The sequence below is a fragment of the Oncorhynchus masou genome, chromosome 15, assembly GCF_036934945.1.
Source record: "Oncorhynchus masou masou isolate Uvic2021 chromosome 15, UVic_Omas_1.1, whole genome shotgun sequence".
Lineage (NCBI taxonomy): Eukaryota > Metazoa > Chordata > Actinopteri > Salmoniformes > Salmonidae > Oncorhynchus > Oncorhynchus masou.
Window position 1 is genome coordinate 1325319 of NC_088226.1, and position 19735 is coordinate 1345053.

The 19735-nt window shown below is 42.0% G+C and overlaps 2 protein-coding genes across 3 annotated transcripts in view; one reads left to right on the forward strand and one right to left on the reverse strand.

Moving 5' to 3' along the window:
• LOC135555287 (very-long-chain enoyl-CoA reductase-like) overlaps positions 1-19735 on the forward strand; it is a 140600-nt gene that overhangs the window by 20213 nt on the left and 100652 nt on the right. The gene's annotated exons all lie outside the window — the stretch shown is intronic.
• Positions 496-19589, reverse strand: LOC135555284 (eukaryotic peptide chain release factor GTP-binding subunit ERF3A-like). 2 transcript variants are annotated; one of them, XM_064987612.1, is made up of 15 exons: positions 19443-19589; positions 19122-19340; positions 17220-17267; positions 8390-8638; positions 7971-8004; positions 7746-7823; positions 7457-7637; positions 7074-7228; positions 6635-6775; positions 5474-5567; positions 5073-5153; positions 4629-4802; positions 4403-4492; positions 4089-4257; positions 496-1705 (listed from the first exon to the last, which is right to left on the reverse strand). In XM_064987612.1, exons 2-15 carry the CDS (start codon positions 19312-19314, stop codon positions 1653-1655), a joined length of 1740 nt encoding a protein of 579 aa, XP_064843684.1. In that variant the 5' UTR covers positions 19315-19340; positions 19443-19589; the 3' UTR covers positions 496-1652. The 2 variants fall into 2 exon arrangements, with proteins under 2 accessions (XP_064843684.1, XP_064843683.1); XM_064987611.1 differs by having other exon boundaries at positions 19122-19589.

Here is a 19735-nt window from a genome sequence, read left to right on the forward strand (position 1 = left end):
GTGTTGGTCAGAGGCTGGCTGGCTACTCCTCTGATGACTGTCAAAACCACTACTACGGCCAAAGCCACACCCACACAGAACAGTGACCCCACCCTGTAGTTCCCTATCCCGCTCTGTGTCCCTCCACCATGTTATGACGATCTCGGCTTTGCTCCAGTTTGTGCCCTGTTGACATACAGTATATTCTCCCCACATGGCATTTTAGGCTATGTATTATGGGAAAATGGAACAGTACATTATTCTTTCTAAGATGTCAGATGGAAGGGCTATGGCAGGGGCATGCCATCATGACTTTTTTTGATGGGGACTGATGGCCAAATTCTACAAATAAAACCAATTGAATATTGTACATTTGAATGTTACAAATTGATAGAATTTAAGTCTGAAAAGGGCATGATGCTTATGGAGAATGGGTCATTTATGGTGTGGGAGAGTATTAGACATTGTAATTGGGTCCAGATGTCAGTTGTGTATGGGTAATTAGGTTAGAGTAAATACAAGTCAAGTTTGATTTATTAAATTGATCTGTGATTAAAACAATATCCATTAGAGTAAAACTCTAAAGACAGAAGAGAGGCACCACCTACTGGTCATGTAATTTAGTAGAGTACAAAAGGTACACAAGTGGTCAACATTACACACAGGCAAATATCCAGCTGTAGGGCACATTCTGTATGGGTTGAAATTAAGTATTTTAGGCTTTGAAAAGGACTGCTTGAACACACTTGTGCCATAAAACAGCTCTACTAAATTCCATCCTTCTCACAGGGTAAAGATAAAAAAAAATTTGGTATGCATGATAAAGATTAAATTATAAATTTCATGACAACTTAATTATATATTTCCTCTATGGTTAAACACTTAAAATAAAGAACTAGCACTTCTCCAATGTTTTATTTTATTGTCATAGTAGTTTGCTTTAATAACATGTGAAGGCCCTCAAGCACACTGCCAGAACGCCATATAAGAGAAACCAAAAGTGGGTAAAAGCAATGGGAGACATGTACAACAAGGGTTGCAAAAATTCATTCATTTTCACAAAATTCCCAGGTTTTCCAGAAATCCTGGCTGGAGGATTCTGGATTTCCTGCCTATTCCCCCGATTCTGAATTTTGGGAAGTTAGTGGATATTTTCAACCCTTTATACAACCAAGATAATAACATTTTGGTTTCAACTTGTTAAATTCTCAAACATCTTTTTTTGTAAATAATATATTTTTCTGTATTACAAGCAAATCCTGGTCCTTGTCTGGTTACAGATATAACTGCTGCCATTTTAAACGTTCAATGGAAGAAAAATAAAAAACGAAGAGAAAACAATTGTGTTTTATGGTCATGGGTAGACCAGAGTAGGGGTGTGAGGGAATGGGTTTGGGGGCAGGGCCTAACCCCAAAATGGCATAGCTGAGCTCTCAATATGAGAAAGCTGACTCGTGTGTACTTGATCTCGTTTTTCATTTGCTTAAAAACAGGTTTCTTTTTCAGATAAGTTTTTTAAGCTGATCATCGATAGGTCAAGGGGGGAGAGAAGAGAGTAGGGCCGCGAGCAGAGTTGCCGTCACCGCCGCCTGTGTTCCCATCGATGACCCCTGACCCCATTCTTCACCCCACCATGGTGCCGGACTATGACCGGGGACTCCCATGCAACCGCTTCAGTCCCTCTCAGCAACGAGCTTCAACACCTTACCAATGGCAATGGTCTTACCTGGGGACAGTACACAGAGACATGGGTTAACAGCAAAGCCCCTGTCTACTCATGTCCAAATGGGCTAGTTTGAAATTAAAAATCTAAATGTCATAAGTGGAGACCCTCCACTCTCCAACCCCCTCCTACACTTTCTCCCTCTTTAGGATCCCAATGAATGACCCATCCCCTCTTCCCCACCAACAGTACTTTTCACCACGAATGCAACTCAACAACGAACAGACTAATATAGAGTTGGCCAATATGACCAAAATATTCTACCACTGTATTTAAATAAATAACAGTATGACTGTTTTTAGTTTTGAATAATAAATAGTTGTACATTTGCCCTATGAGTAGTGAGTGATCCTAGGGTGGCATCACATACATTCTAAGTGATTTCAATGAGTCTTTCCCCATTCGGATTGTTTTATACTGTTCAATTCAACCAAAACAAAATGTCAGCACTTATCATTTCTGCATCTCCTGCACTCAATTACAATGGTGGGAAAAAGTACCCAATTGTCATACTTGAGTAAAAGTAAAGATACGTTACTAGAAAATGATGTTCCCTTGACAAGTGTGTGAATTGGACCATTGTCCTCTCCTGCATTCAAAATGTAACAAGTACTCGTAGGTGTCAGCGAAAATGTATGGGAGTAAAAAGTACATTATTTTCTTTAGGAATGTAGTGAAGTAAAAGTTGTCAAAAATGAAAAATAGTAAAGTACTGATTACAAAAAAAAACAGATTAAGTAGTATTTGAAAGTATTTTTACACCACTGCTCAATTGAGCATTTCCATACTGCCATGTAGGACTGCACGATATGGGAAATTAATCAAGGACTTATTTTTAACCAAATGTTGCAATTGCAACTTGACCTGCGAATTAGAGTAAAACTGTTTGAATCATGGAAATATGACTATTCTAATTCTATAGTTAGAATATAATAGTGGGCACTTTGAATACAGTGTTTGAGATGACAACAAATGAAAATGTGTGACGACCCTCCCAATCTGTCTGCCGTATTCTCTCTTTGTTGTTTCCTTATTAGGATGTCGGTGGGCGGAGTTGGGAGGGTCGTCAGCTACATGGGAAACACCTGGGCCCGGTGTCTCCCAGGATAAATACACCACTTCCCCATTCATGGAGGAGAGACTCTCCATGCAGACACATTTTATGGATTTTGTTGTGCTTCTTGGTGGTTTTTGAGTTGTTTGCTTTAGCATCTTTTCAACACCCTGCATTATCACATTCATGCCTGCAAAACACTCACTTACACTACTGATTACTGATTAAACACACTTTTGTATATTTTCCTTAATTGCTTTAGTTAATATATATTTTGTTACGCCTTATCTCCACGTTGTCTCCCTTTTGTTACGGGCTTTGAGCCGGTTCGTGACAAATGCCAGGGAGGAGTTATTGTGACAGGGAAGGAACTAAAGTGTTGATACATGTTTCCTAGGGAACCCTATAAGGTTTGGCTACATTGCATGTTCTCTTTTAACTACTTCATGTAGCTAATATATTCTTGCTTTGCATATTCCTCTTTAATTTAGAAGATACTGTTGCACAAACATGCTGATTTAGGTCTACACCAGCGCTGGTATTATCAGGCTGTATTAGCTAGCTACCTTTGCTCTTACTCAGTACATTTATTAGCTAGCTAGCTATTAGCATTAGTGGCTAACAATTAAGTGTCTCACAAGATTTAGGGTCAACTTGCTACGAAAAGACAAACTAGGTGTTTGATGTAAGAAACAAACTAATAGTGTCATTATAGAACGCTAGTAGATTTATATTAAGAATCAAAGTGAAAACAGCATTGTTGTCATCAACATTGTTGCATGTGCTGCATTGACCATGCAGACTCAACGCAAGTGTCTAGTGGTTGAGGAACATCAAATGTGCTCCTTGAGTGACAGGGGGCGTGGCTAGGTCTGTGTGGAAAGTGGCAAGGAGAGAAAGAGCGGAGAGAGATGACAAGTAGTGAAGTAACCTATAAAAAAATTACATTACACATGGCGTATCACATTTAACAAACCAAACATTCAAATACCGGTATAGAAAGTAAAGAAAAACCCAAAACGGTCAGTCCCTGCATCAACACCGGTATATCATAAATATGGTATATCATGGACTACATTTAAACCATTGTTCCTTCCACCATGGCCATTTAGGGACTACTAACATTTTACATATATACTTTCATCATTCAACAGACGCTCTTATCCAGAGCAAATTACATAAGTAATCAGGGTTAAGTGCCTTGCTCAAGGGCAAATTGCCATCTTTCAAGTAGTCAGCTTGGGGATTCGACCGAGACACCTTCCCTTTACGGGCTCAACGCTAGGCTACCTGCCGCCGACTAACAGCCCCAGTGATGGCAGAGGCCCGTACCTTCATCCCGTAGGGTGAACCGTCCCATCTGGGGGAAGTCTTTGAAGGTTTCAAGGCAGATGGTTCCAGCTGTGCGCAGACGGGCAATGCACACCTGGTCCTGTTTCACAAAGCGCGGTCGCGTCTTACTTTTCTCTCCCGACTTCTTGTCTACCAGACAGATTAAGGCCTAGATGTGGAGCAGAACCATCACAATAACTACTGGCAGGTCTTTAAAACACTATTTGTCAGGTGCAGTTAAAAGGGAATACATTGCAGATTCAAAATTAAGATGGTTCCTTTTGTAGGTTATGGCATTATGACAGTATCTTTACCGTAATTTGCACTTCTTCAATGCAGGTGTGGATGTGGAGAACAGCATTGTAACCAGGGCAGATAATGGACTTGTGTTCAATGATGACAATCTGTGAGAACACACAACATAGAGTAAAAACAAACACCAATAAATCCAATATGTTTACCATTAGGGCGACATTCAGATAGGACTACGGTCCAACTCCAACCGCCTTAGTATCTGTGGTGGCGTGGTGACTGGCGTACCTGGGCGTCAAAGGTGCGTCCAGAGTGGCAGAGGTTCTCAGCGTTACAGAGGATGAAGCCTGGCAGGATCTCCTCCTCCTCGATGCCCTTCAGTCTCAGCTTCAGGTTCTCTCCAGGAGAAGCATCGTCTGTCTCCACATCATCACTCAGCAGGCTCAACACCTCCACGGTGTGCTACAGGGAGGGATGGAAGGAGGAAGGATGGAAGGGACACATAGCCATTAACACACGTTCATTATAAGAGATGGAGCGAACACCTTTATGGTAAAAAAACAAACAACAGAGGGAGATACCGTGTGGCACAGACAAATGGTAAATACGAGAAAAAAATACCCATGACTAAACAACTCCGGCTTAAGATACTTGCCACCCCATTACCTAGGATTAGCTATAGCTCTAATGGGGGTTGGATGTTCCATGGCAGACTGCTGGAGAATGTCTTACCCTGTTTGGCATCATGACAAGCTGCTGTGCTTTACTGATGGACCCCGACTCCAGTTTCCCCAGGATGACAGTACCCATGTCCTATAGGGTCGGGAACAACAGTAGAAAGAGGCCAGATTAAGTAACCCAAGTCAGAAAAAGGTCTTCTACAGTTGTGTGAGAGGCTTAAACTAGTGTGGTTTAATAGGCTTTTTATTACCAGGAAATAGGATGTACAGGATGTAAAGTGTAGCTGCTGATGTGGGCAGTACGAATGACATGGCTCACTACAGTTGTTGACCATCAAAATACTGTCATGTAAGGGACAACCGTATCTAAATAAGCACTAAAATATGAGTTGGTTGCCATATTAATGGCAATAGAATAAACATATTAAGGTTTCATAATGTGGTTGTCTTCACCTTGTATTTGTCTACGATGGGTAATCTGACTGGTCCGTCGCTCACTCTGTTTAAGTTTGGCAAACTGTCCAGATGTGGAATGAATGGTAACCCTCTGGAAGACAGAGAGGAGATAAACAGGTCAGGACAGTAGCGTCAGAAGAATATTCAATCCATTCACACTGGAACGTTATAGTACCTTTCGTGTGGCTTCGTTAACTTTTGGTGACAGGGGGCAGTATTGAGGAGCTTGGATGAATAAGGTGCCCAGAGTAAACTGCCTGCTACTCTGTCCCAGATGCTAATATATGCATATTATTAGTAGTATTGGATAGAAAACACTGAAGTTTCTAAAACTGTTTGAATGATGTCTGCAAGTATAACAGAACTCATATGGCAGGCAAAACTGTGAGAAAAATCCAACCAGGAAGTGGGAAATCTGAGGCTTGTAGTTTAACTCAGCCCCTATTGTAGATACAGTGGGATATTGGTTATGATGCACTTCCTTCCACTAGATGTCAACAGTCTTTAGAACTTTGCTTGCGGCTTCTACTGTGAGGTGGGGCCGAATGAAGGGGAATGCGCCAGGTGTCTGGCAGAGTGCCACAGGCTCGTGACAGACCGTCACGAGAGAGTTCGCTCTCGCTCCATTGCTTTTCTGCAGACATAGGAATTCTCCGGTTGGAAGATTATTGAAGATTTATGATAAAAACATCCTAAAGATTGATTCTATACTTAGTTTGACATGTTCCTTCGACCTGTAATATAATATTTTTTACTTTTCATCCGACGTTCGACTGGACCTGCACGCGCTTGGATTTGTTTACCAAACGTGCTAACAAAAGAAGCTATTTGGACATCAATAAAGTTCATAATTTAACAAATCAAACATTTGTGGAACTGGGATTCCTGGGAGTGCATTCTGATTAAGATCAAAGGTAAGTGAATATTTATAATGCTATTTCTGACTAATGTTGACTACCCAATATGACGGATATCTTTTTGGCTGCTTTGTTGTCTGAACGATGTACTCCGATTATTGCATGGTTTGCTTTTTCCGTAAAGGAGCGTTTCTTACTGGATAAGAACAGATAGTACCTCTCCATTTCGGACTGTTTTCTTCCGTTTCGTACCTAATGAACATAGTCCAGGAACAGCAGTGTAAAAGCTGGTGATACTCACGTATACCAAGTGCACGACTCAACAGGCTCCTTGAGGTTGGCTCCTGTGAGGCCAGAGCAGGGCATGAAGTGAATGTCTTTCTTGGGGTTAAAGCCAACCTTCTTCAAAAATGGCACTAGTTTTTCCTTGCATTCTTCGTACCTGAGGTTTCAGGTTAAACAAAAAATAAATTGTGGCTTGAGCTGGATTTCAGATACATGAGAATAAATGTTAAACTCTTGAGCAAATCTTGTAATGATGTCAATGTATGCATGATTTCCGTTAAGGTTCTACAAAGACCCTACATCAACAAAGGATTCCACCCTAGGCTTTGACCATCGCCAGATCATCTTGTCTGTAATGGGTGTTTTCTTGTTGATGTAAACTGGAGGACGCACTCGTGACTACCAGTTTCCCGTAGCCTGGTGTGATTTCTGTGCTCTAAGTGGTAAATGCGCACCTCTCTAGGCTCCAGTTCACTGTGGGGTCATCCATTTTGTTGACGAGGATGATCAGATGCTTCACCCCCGCCGTTTTGGCCAACATGGCATGCTCCCGTGTCTGTCCACCCTTCTCAAAGCCCGTCTCAAACTCTCCCTTCCTGGCTGAGATCACCTAGGCAGGAGAAATACACATTGAAAATCTTTCAAGGAACCATAACATTGCTGTGTAGATTTCAAAACAATGTATTTTACAACCAATTCCTTAATTTCAAATCATTATTTGTATATTTACCATTTCAAGAGATCTTTGTCTCTCAGCTGGATATTTTGGTATTTGCAGCCACAAGTTATTTCAGCCCCCCCCCCCTTGAAAAACAGCAGCACGACACCATGGACTCACCAGCACAGCCAGATCAGCTTGCGATGCTCCTCCGATCATATTGGGCACAAAGCTTTTGTGGCCTGGCGCATCCAGGATGGTAAAGTGCTTTTTCTCAGTTTCAAAGTACGCTCTGCCCACCTCCACAGTCTTCCCCTTGTCTCGCTCCTCCTGGTTAGTGTCCAGAGCCCAGGAGAGGTACCTGGCAGACAGAGGGAGGGGGTTAAACCCTTGTTATACTGACAGGCTTTAGTCATGCCATTTCATATACTTTTTGCAATAGACCCTGGTAAAAAGCAGAGTAACTCACCAGGTTTCCCTGTTCTTCTCCTTGGCTTCTCTTTCATACTTCTCCAGAGTTCTCTTCTCTACCATGCCTGTTAAATACCTACCAGTGAGGAAGGGGATAACCAGAGGGAGTGATGAAGAGAGAGGGGGAAGGAGCAAAGAGTGGAGGGGTGGTGAGAAATGCAACAGGTGTTAAAAGCCCCATTGGACTGAATGAATCATAACCACAACAGAAAGAGATACTCACATGATTTGTCCCCCGATGGTAGACTTGCCAGCATCTAGGGAGAGATGAGGGACAACAGGGAGTGGTGAGAGCAGATTCAAGGCTGGACAGCACAGGCCATTTTGTAACAGGGTTGATTAAATAAAAAATAAAAAACATTGCCTGGTTTTCCACTGTTTCCTATTAAGGCAATAGCATCGTTTCCCCTAGATTTGTTTCTTTGACAGACCCCTCAAATCAGCAATCCAGGTGTGACAATGACAACTATACACCATGAATGTTATATAGGGCTGCCAATAACATGTTTTATTGGATCAAATGAAAACCCAATAAATAACAGAGCAACACCGAGATGACCCACACACCTAAGTGATAGTATGTGAAACCACTGCAATAGCCATGAAAAAGAGGAAGAAAGAAGCTGATGTGCCCCCACTCACCAACATGACCGATGAACACCACGTTCACATGTTCCTTCTTGGGCGCGTCTGGTGGGAGGGCGACCACTTTAGGTATGATTGGCACGTCTTCCTCCTCCTCTAGGACTTCCTCCTCCAGAATCTCCTCAACAACTATTGGTCCCCCGTCGCCACCAGGCCCTCCTCCTGGTTCTTCCTCATTGGGCTCCACCCCTTTCAGGTCCCATGTCTCCTCTGTGGTCATTTCAGAGTCACCATTCTCCACCGGGGCTGACCAGTGACAAACCGAACAGAGCATTAGTGGTGTGGAATAAATAATCATGATATGAGTTTGAAAATAGATTCCTCTGGTCTCAGGTCTGATGGGGCGGCAGGGGAGCCTAGTGATTAGAGCGTTGGACTAGTAACCGGAAGGTTGCGAGTTCAAACCCCCGAGCTGACAAGGTACAAATCTGTCGTTCTGCCCCTGAACAGGCAGTTAACCCACTGTTCCCAGGCCGTCATTGAAAATAAAAATGTGTTCAGTCAGTTAAGAACACATTCTTATTTTCAATGGCGGCCTAGGAACGAGGCAGAACGACAGATTTTTAACTTGTCAGCTCGGGGATCCATTCTTGCAACCTTACAGTTAACCAGTCCAACACTAACCACCTGCCTCACGAGGAGCCTGCCTGTTATGCGAATGCAGTAAGCCAAGGTAAGTTCCTAGCTAGCATTCAACTTATCTTATAAAAAACAATCAATGGCTGTCGTTGCTCTAGTGTGTACTTAAACATCAATGCCTTTCTTAAAATCAATACACAAGTATATATTTTTTAAACCTGCATATTTAGCTAAAAGAAATCCAAGTAAGCAGGCAATATTATCCAGGTGAAATTGTGTCAGGGTATATGCAACAGTTTGGGCCGCCTGGCACTTTGCGAACTAATTTGCCAGAATTCTACGTAATTATGAGATAACATTGAAGGTTGTGCAATGTAACAGGAATATTTAGACTCATGGATGCCACCCGTTAGATACAATACGGAACGGAATAAACATTTTGTTTGAGGTGAAACTAAGGCTCGCATTTCTGTGTGTTTATTATAGTTGTCTATGATTTGATAGAGCAGTCTGACTGAGGGGTGGTAGGCTCGTAATAGTCAAAGGTATATGATTTAGGTACATGGTTTAGAGAGAAATAGTCGACACGTTATAATTCCTGTAATAACTTGCGGCTGAACTTGAAAGGGGTTCCTTCGTTATTTTACCGTTCATGTCTTCCATAGAGAATGCCTTGATCTACTTCAAATAATGTCTGTTTCGTGCAGGCTTAAACCGCCTCGATGTTTTGACACCCGTGTAAATATCACTAGGATAAGGTAACGCTTGTCAAAATATTTTCATAAATCCACTCTATATTTACCCAATATTGATCAGAGTTACCTTGTCCTATGGATATCTACACAGTTATAAAATTGGCAAGGTGGTGTAAGCCTACACAAAACACAGACCTTATTTTAAGTGAATCCAAAAATATCCTATGGAATAAATGAAGGAACCGCTTTTCAGATTTTGCTAGAAGTTGTCATGGGAATTATGACTCGCACTTTGGTCGTCAATTCTTACCATGTCCATTATTAAAAATAGGATTTCCTGCATATAGAAATTACAGTTTTTGTTTTCAACATTCATCACAGGTAACTTACTCTATTTTTATTCAAACAGTTGAGAGTATTTGTCTTCTAAGCAGACTCTTCAGTGTCATTGTCACTTCAGAGCTGTGTGTGTTTTACAGAGGCAGAGAAAAGCAGAGCACCAGTGTGGGACTATTACATGGAATTGGCACCAGGGAAAGCAAGGTGTGTTATTTGTGATAAAGATGTAAACATGGGGTCAGCAACGGCCAAACCAAAAAAATACCAACCTGTGGAATCACCTTAAGAACACCCATCCGAAAGCCCATATGTATTATATTAAGTTAAAATAAAAAAAGTGTTCATTCAGTATTGTTGCAATTGTCATGATTACAAAAGTGTACACACACACTTAAAAAAAAAATTCATAATCGGTCGACCTCTATTACAGTTAGAGCATATTAATTAGCCATAAGGGTATTGTTCTACGAAGCTTGTCAATGGTTACTATAGCTAAACTTCTGGCATCAGTTTTGACAAGATTTTACAGCTAAAACTACAGAATGCCAAATCTACAGAACATTAGAGCTTAAGGTCAGAGTTCATTCCAATAACATTTATACAATTTTCCTTCTTTGATTTTTAGAAAAAGCCATTTAACATCTGAAATTGTGTAATCATTCAGCACCCTACGGGCTTTAAAGACCGTAGTAGTAATGACAGACCATGCTGACACTTGGAGAGCATGGCTCATCATTCCAACTATGAGACAGTGAAATCCGTAGTGTTTAATCCTGGTCCCGAGGACCCAAAGGGTTGCACATTTAGTTAACTTAGTACGACACACCTGATTCCACTTAACCAAAGGTTAGTGGAATCCGGTGTGTAATGCTAGGGGAGAAACTAAAACGTCTACCCCTTTGGGTCCCCAGGACCAGGAAACACTTGCAGTAGAATATGGGTTAGAGGTCAGTGAGTGCTCCAAGGCAGCCTGGCCCTGGACATGTTTGGCAAGCCTTTCTTCCATCCTGCACATTCACAACTTTTAGCCTAATGTAAACGATGTAAGACCTCAACAGTAAGGAAGACTGAAGTCATTTTGCCAGTCACAGGAAAAGTCAGACTAATTGAATGGAGTGGCTGCGGATCATTCTGGGCCCCTCTTCCCAACAGCGAAAGATCTCTGCTCTACTCAGACGAATGGTGCTCATTCAATAAAATTAGATCAAAGCGATTTCAATGTCTGCTCGATCACATGATAGTCTTCTACATAATATAATAACCTTTATAATGTTACTCTTGTCCAAAACTCAAAATAAGTGCTTTGATTTAAACTAAACACACAGGTAGGCTATGCTACAGCTTCTTAACACCATCTGCTCCAAACTTCTCTCACTGGCTCGGTTACCATCCAAGTGGCCACAGGTTCACGCTAGCATTCTCAAATCTATATAAAAACCAACATGCACATTTCCCCACCAGAGATGCGTTTCCATCAAATGTACCTCTTGCAGCTATAAGGCTGTGCGTGATGACCGTTCACATAAAAATACCCTTTGTGGTACAAGTGAAATGGGTTTCCTTCACATTTTCAACCGATGGGTTTCTCACAAAAAACATGCGTTATGGAATTGGCACACATGCTCTAGCCAACAGCGCTGTCTGCATGCTTTTGGCTAAAGAGCACATATAGCCTACCTGATATTATTATTTAGACAAAAAAGCGAGATCATTTTAAATTTGTTAAAACGGTAACCAAGCATCGATCATCATGTCACCAGAATATTTAATAATTATAGGAAAGGAGCATCAAGCTCATCACCTTCTACTTTCACCACCCTGTGAAGTTCAGAGTTATTTCATCTGTAGTCTAATAGGCCAAAACCGCATGCTTTCCCAACGAGTCGTAGTGGGAGGACCAAACATGTCATCGACTGACTCCAACTTACGATGGTTATTGTATCAATATTATTATATCATATTTGAGCACACAACATTTCATATAATTCAGTTAAACCAACAAAAAGATCCCACATTGTCTAGCGTAGTTAGTCTGTCGATATTTTGAAAGTTCTCTACATTTTTTACTCCCATCAGGCCTGTCACTACATTTAACCGACGTATTTACTCACATTAATAAAAAAACAATGGATGGAAACCTGGTTACTGTTCATCATTTTAGACAACTGTAGGCTACTTCTAAACTGTAGAACTCAAGATCTAAATGAAAATCCACATGAAACTGATTGAGATCAAATGGTTGGTATGCAGATGTTTCATCGGTAAAACTTTAATTATACTTCACCATAAGGTTAAGTGCACACTTTGGGGTAAAGTGGAAAATGGAATAGGCAGAGGCTACAAATACAGTTTCCACCCCCGCCCCTAACTTCTCAAAACGAATGAGCCGAATCATGTTCTGCGCATGTTATTTCACACACACATTCAAGTCTCTATTTACGCAATTCAAGGGGCTTTATTGGCATGGGCTTTATTGGCATGGGAAACATATGTTAACATTGCCAAAGCAAGTGAAGTAGATAATATACAAAAGTGAAATAAACTATGCTTTACTCACACTTTAGTGAACCCTCAACCAATTTGATTGAGATGTAGCTCGTCTCTCTGCCTCAGTTCTGGAAAGCTGATTGAAACGAACATTCCAAAAACATATATGAAAACTTTCTTTTGTAACATATTGCTGTAGCACAAGCAAGACGTAGTCTGCACTTTGCATTGGCGCAAAACGATCAGAGTTTTGTGATGAAATCTTTCGATATATGCCGACATAATTACTGATAAAGAACTCTGCCTCCCAATAGCCAACGCTTGCATATTAAAATCGCTGTTGCCAAGGGCTGCAACGGTTCACCAAACCCAGTTAGGTGGGTGTTGCAGTTTTGGGGTCACGGTTCGGTAAAGCGGAAAATGAAATGCCAACAGTTACCAATTCCATATATGAGCATGAGTCATAATACCTGATGAGAGAACAATCAGGAATACCAACACTTTGTATTTTCTTAAATGAAAAACAAGGTATAAAACATATCAAATCAATACGTAAACATGACTCAGACACTGTGTAGGCCTATGCTGTTTTCTTACAAAGACAAATGCGCATGTGTGACTCGAGTCTGTAGTAGAGGTCGACCGAATATGATTTTTCAACGCTGATACCGATTATTGGAGGACCAAAAAAAGCAGATACCGATTAATTATTATTATTTATTTATAATGATGACCATCACAACAATACTGAATGAACACTTATTTTAACTTCATATAATAAAATCAATTTAGCCTCAAATAAATAATGAAACATGTTCAATTTGGTTTAAATAATGCAAAAACAAAGTGTTGGAGAAGAAAGTAAAAGTGCAATATGTGCTATGTAAGAAAGCTAACGTTTAAGTTCCTTGCTCAGAACATGAGAACTTATGAAAGCTGGTGGTTCCTTTTAACATGAGTCTTCAATATTCCCAGGTAATAAGTTTTAGGTTGTAGTTATTATAGGACTATTTCCCTCTATACCATTTGTATTTCATGAACCTTTGACTATTGGATGTTCTTATAGGCACTTTAGAATTGCCAGTGTAACAGTATAGCTTATGTCCCTCTCCTTGCTCCTAACTGGGCTCGAACCAGGAACACAACGACAACAGCCACCCTCAAAACAGCGTTACCCATGCAGAGCGAGTGACGTTTGAAACACTATTGGCGCGCACCACGCTAACTAGTTAGCCATTTCACTTTGGTTACACCAGCCTCATCTTGGGAGTTGATAGGCTTGAAGTCATAAACAGCGCAAAGCTTGACGCACAACGAACTGCTGCTGCCTACCACCGCTCAGTCAAATCAAATTTTATTTGTCACATACACATGGTTAGCAGATGTTAATGCAAGTGTAGCGAAATGCTTGTGCTTCTAGTTCCGACAATGCAGTAATAACCAACAAGTAATCGAGCTAACAATTCCAAAACTACTACCGTATAGACACAAGTGTAAGGGGATAAAGAATATGTACGTAAAGATATATGAATGAGTGATTGTACAGAGCGGCATAGGCAAGATACAGTAGATGGTATTGAGTACAGTATATACACATGAGATGAGTATGTAAACAAAGTGGCATAGTTAGTGGCTAGTGATACATGTATTACATAAAGATGCAGTAGATGATATAGAGTAAAGTATATACGTATACATATGAGATGAATAATGTAGGGTATGTAAACATTATATTAGGTAGCATTGTTTAAAGTGGCTAGTGATATATTTCACATCATTTCCCATTATTAAAGTGGCTGGAGTTGAGTCCGTGTGTTGGCAGCAGCCACTCAATGTTAGTGGTGGCTGTTTAACAGTCTGATGGCCTTGAGATAGAGACTGAAAAACAGTTTCTTGGTCCCAGCTTTGATGCACCTGTACTGACCTCGCCTTCTGGATGATAGAGGGGTGAACAGGCAGTGGCTTGGGTGGTTGTTGTCCTTGATGATCTTTATGGCCTTCCTGTGACATCGGGTGGTGTAGGTGTCCTGGAGGGCAGGTAGTTTGCCCCCGGTGATGCGTTGTGCAGACCTCACTACCCTCTGGAGAGCCTTACGGTTGTGGGCGGAGCAGTTGCTGTACCAGGCGGTGATCCAGCCCGACAGGATACTCTCGATTGTGCATCTGTAGAAGTTTGTGAGTGCTTTTGGTGACAAGCAGAATTTCTTCAGCCTCCTGAGGTTGAAGAGGCGCTGCTGCGCCTTCTTCACGATGCAGTCTGTGTGGGTGGACCAATTCCATTTGTCTGTGGTGTACGCCGAGGAACTTAAAACTTACTACCCCCTCCACTACTGTTACATCGATGTGGATAGGGGGGTGTTCCCTCTGCTGTTTCCTGAAGTCCACAATCATCTCCTTAGTTTTGTTGACGTTGAGTGTGAGGTTATTTTCCTGACACCACACTCCGAGGGCCCTCACCTCCTCCCTGTAGGCCGTCTCGTCATTGTTGGTAATCAAGCCTACCACTGTTGTGTCGTCTCAAACTTGATTGAGTTGGAGGCGTGCGTGGCCACGCAGTCGTGGGTGAACAGGGAGTACAGGAGAGGGCTCAGAACGCACCCTTGTGGGGCGGCCCGTCAGGAAGTCCAGTACCCAGTTGCAGGGTCGAGACCCAGGGTCTCGAGCTTGATGACGAGCTTGGAGGGCACTATGTTGTTAAATGCCGAGCTGTAGTCGATGAACAGCATTCTCACATAGGTATTCCTCTTGTCCAGATGGGTTAGGGCAGTGTGCAGTATGGTTGAGATTGCATCGTCTGTGGACCTATTTGGGCGGTAAGCAAATTGAAGTGAGTCTAGGGTGTCAGGTAGCATGGAGGTGATATGGTCCTTGACTAGTCTCTCAAAGCACTTCATGATGACGGAAGTGAGTGCTACAGGGCGGTAGTCGTTTAGCTCAGTTACCTTAGCTTTCTTGGGAACAGGAACAATGGTGGCCCTCTTGAAGCATGTGGGAACAACAGACTGGGATAGGGATTGATAGAATATGTCCATAAACACACCAGCCAGCTGGTCTGCGCATGCTCTGAGGGCGCGGCTGGGGATGCCATCTGGGCCTGTAGCCTTGCGAGGGTTGACACGTTTAAATGTTTTCCTCACGTCGGCAGCAGTGAAGGAGAGTCTGCATGTTTTGGTTGCGGGCCGTGTCAGTGGCACTGTATTGTCCTCAAAGCAGGCAAAAAAGTTATTTAGTCTGCCTGGGAGCAAGACATCCTGGTCCGTGACAGGGCTTGTTTTCTTTTTGTAATCCGTGATTGACTGTAGACCCTGCCACATACCTCGTGTCTGAGCCGTTGAATTAAGATTCTACTTTGTCTCTATACTGACGCTTAGCTTGTTTGATTGCCTTGCGGAGGGAATAGCTACACTGTTTGTATTCGGTCATGTTTCCGGTCACCTTGCCCTGATTAAAAGCAATGGTTTGCGCTTTCAGTTTCACACGAATGCTGCCATCAATCCACGGTTTCTGGTTGGGAATGTTTTAATCGTTGCTATGGGAACGACATCTTCAACGCACGTTCTAATTAACTCGCTCACCGAATCAGCGTATTCGTCAATGTTGTTGTTTGATGCAATACGAAACATATCCCAGTCCACGTGATGGAAGCAGTCTTGGGGTGTGGAATCAGATTGGTCGGCTTCTTGTTTTAGTTTCTGTCTGTAGGCAGGGATCAACAAAATGGAGTCGTGGTCAGCTTTTCCGAAAGGAGAGCGGGGCAGGGCCTTATATACGTTGCGGTAGTTAGAATAGCAATGATCCAAGGTTTTTCCAACTCTGGTTGCGCAATCGATATGCTGATACAATTTAGGGAGTCTTGTTTTCAGATTAGCCCTGTTAAAATCCCCAGCTACAATGAATGCAGCATCAGGATATATGGATTCCAGTTTGCAAATTATCAAATAAAGTTTGTTCAGAGCCATCAATGTGTCTGCTGGGGGGGATATATACGGCTGTGATTATAATCGAAGAGAATTCCCTTGGTAGATAATGCGGTCGACATTCGATTGTGAGGAATTCTAAATCAGGTGAACAGAAGGACTTGAGTCAGATACTTGTACGCTCAGTCAGATTATATGCAATGCAGGACACACTAGATAAACTAGTAATATCATCGACCATGTGTAGTTGACTAGTGATTATGATTGATTGTTTTTTTATAAGGTTAATGCTAGCTAGCAACTTACCTTGGCTTACTGCATTCGCGTAACAGTCTCCTCATGGTGTGCAACGAGAGGCAGGTGGTTATAGAGTTGGACTAGTTAACTAAGGTTGCAAGATTGGACCCCCCGAGCTGACAATGTGAAAATCTGTCATTCTGCCCCTGAACGAGGCAGTTAAGAACACATTCTTATTTTCAATGATGGGTTAACTGACTTGCCTAGTTAAATAAAGGTGTAAAAAAAAAACATCTGCCAAATCGGTGTCCAACAATGAATGTGTTCTAGAAGCTGTTCTAGATACATGTGAGAACTTTGTGACTACTAATTGAGAAGACCGAGGTCCACAAGCATCAATTAGTGATTCATACCAGTGACAGTTGCTTGGTGGACATTGAACAGTGGGTTGACAGGATTTACGGAGGTCTTTGTTTGAGGCCAGACCCATAGATTGTGAGGCTAGCTAAGCTATTCATGGATAATGCTGAACAGAGCAAAATGACCACAGGTTTAAAACACACACATACATACCTGCAGTTTCTGCGACCTCCATGGTGGCAACAACTGGTTCAACGTCAGCTAAAAAAAAGGAAAGAGGTAGAGCGTATTCACATTAACGCTTCTTTCATCAGACATTTTTCATCAAATAAAATATAAGGTGGGATTGGTGTGAAATCTACCGACCAGCACTCTTCAGTTCTTATGAGGCCAACAAACTGCAACACCAGTTCCCCCAGTAAACTGGTTTGCGATATGTACTATAGACAGGTTGGTTGTTTTGCAACAACCAAAGCCTGTGCAACTATGGGCAAAACATATGGGTTGGCTTAGATTGAATGTTCTTCAATCAGCACTTGTGATCTCACATACATTGTTACAGTTCTTGGTTAGCTAGCAAATTTCAGTTAACATGGAATCAGTTAAAACACCTTAACACAAGACATGGTCTCAAGAACAAGCTGAAACTGGCTGACAGTAGTCACGATTCCCCACATGGCAGTTTGTCATTGTTGGTAGCCATCTGGCCATCCAGAATCACTACAGCTGACTTCTGCGCCATTGAAGCGTCAACCACTTGTGACATTGTCAGCTAACCCATCTATAAGCAACAACACTCCACCGGAAGAGGTTAACCCACCAACAGCTTGATGTTTACTATACTTTTACTGGGCTGCCATTTTCCTCAAGAGCGGTTGAATATCTTTAGTATAAACACACATTGGTGATGTCCATCAACAGCAGAAAGCCTGTACAGACGTGTTCGGCAGGTTAACAGGTAAGCTGAGGTGAAAGGATAAGAAAACAGCCGCAGGTCAACAATCAGACTGGGTAAATAGCTAGATTTGAATCCCCTCATGATTTACAAGTTAGTATTGCCTAATAGATCATGCATAACCACCACAACCTAAGAGATTTTCTAGAAAGGATGGTAGTTTATGTTTCAAGACAAAGCACCTTACATACTCCTCTCCATATTCGATTTGGCAGAACTGACCAAAACATGCCACAGCTCATTTTCATTACATCAAAACGTAACATTATGAATGGCTCTGACTAGTTATTTCTGCTTTCTTGGTCTGCTCAAATGGGACACTATGTTCACACCAATAATGTCAACAGTAGTTACCAGTTCCTAAAGTTGTCATGTCTTGCAATTTAAAAGGGGCAAGGTTGTACCCGTTCAAATAATTACTAGGTATCCATCTACAGTAGCTAGTTGGGTACATATCTTGAAATCATAACTTACATTGTGGGAAGGGTATAGACCAAAAAAGCACAATTGGCCAAGAAAGTCTTAGCTAGACATTTCTGACTACATAGCCCACGTAGACAGTAAAAACAAATGTGGGACCGTTTGTCTTACCAACGTTAGGTACACAATTGTCACACGACTGACATAGGATAGGCTAACTAACGTTAACTTAGTTATGGCAGGAACTAACATTTGTTAAAATGATAACGTTTGCTACTTTACCTAGTTAACTAAAACCTCGAATGTCCAAAACCTCACATAGTTCATATTAGATAACGTATGTAACTATAGACACTGTCGGCGACAGTTGGCTAAAAGCAAGCTAACCGGCAACTAGCTAGTAAGTAGTGGCTAGAAACATAACGTTACTATAGTTAGCTAATATTTTCGGTAGGTTGTAGCTATAAACTAACAAGACATTAACAATCCAACTACCGAATACAGCTAACGTTACAGTAACTTAGCTAACTAACAAACTAACGTTCGGTTGCTAACTAACTAGCCTAGCTAAATACCGTTAATTTGGTAACTAATGCTTGCCGTTGACGTTAACTAGCTACTGTCTCTAAAGTGTAGACGCATGTGTGTTGTGGAGCTTGTTAGCTAGCGAACTAAGTTAGCAAGTTAACAAGCTAGCTAACCATCTAGCCAAACGCAAACGTGAGTGACCACGAACTTACCACCGGAATCAGGATCTTCCGAGGGGCCTTTCTGAAAGAAGGACGGGACAAATTCGACGGCATTTATGTTGGGGACAAACGGCTTGGCATTCACGTTGAGGGCGGCGAATTCGGAATCGAGTTTCCCGTCGACCGGGGCCTCAACATCATCCTCTTGTTCCCAGGAATCAGGGGCAGCGTCTCTCGGGTCCATCGTGGGTCTTTGCTAGATGTTCACTACTGTGGATAAATACTTGCGTTACGCAGTTGCTGAACTGGCTAGTGTCCACCCCTATTATTAACCCGTTGTTGAGGTCACCCTATAACATTGATCAAACTTACCCTCTCTAATGTCTAATATGGGTTCGATTTACTTGCAATAAAATAGCCGGTTTCTCACGGTAAAGGAATACGCTAAAGCAAGATTCGACTCAGCACTCCCAGCAAGTCCTCGTGTGCTGCTGACTCTCCCCAACCGATGGGAGCGACAACCAGTTGCATACTGGGAGATGCTGTGCATTGCAGGTGTCGCCGTTATTCGGAAGAACGCAATGGAGGAAGCGAGAAACTACATTTCCATAAACACGGAAAGCACACTTTTTATGTCAACGTTGCTGACCCATCTTGCATGTTCA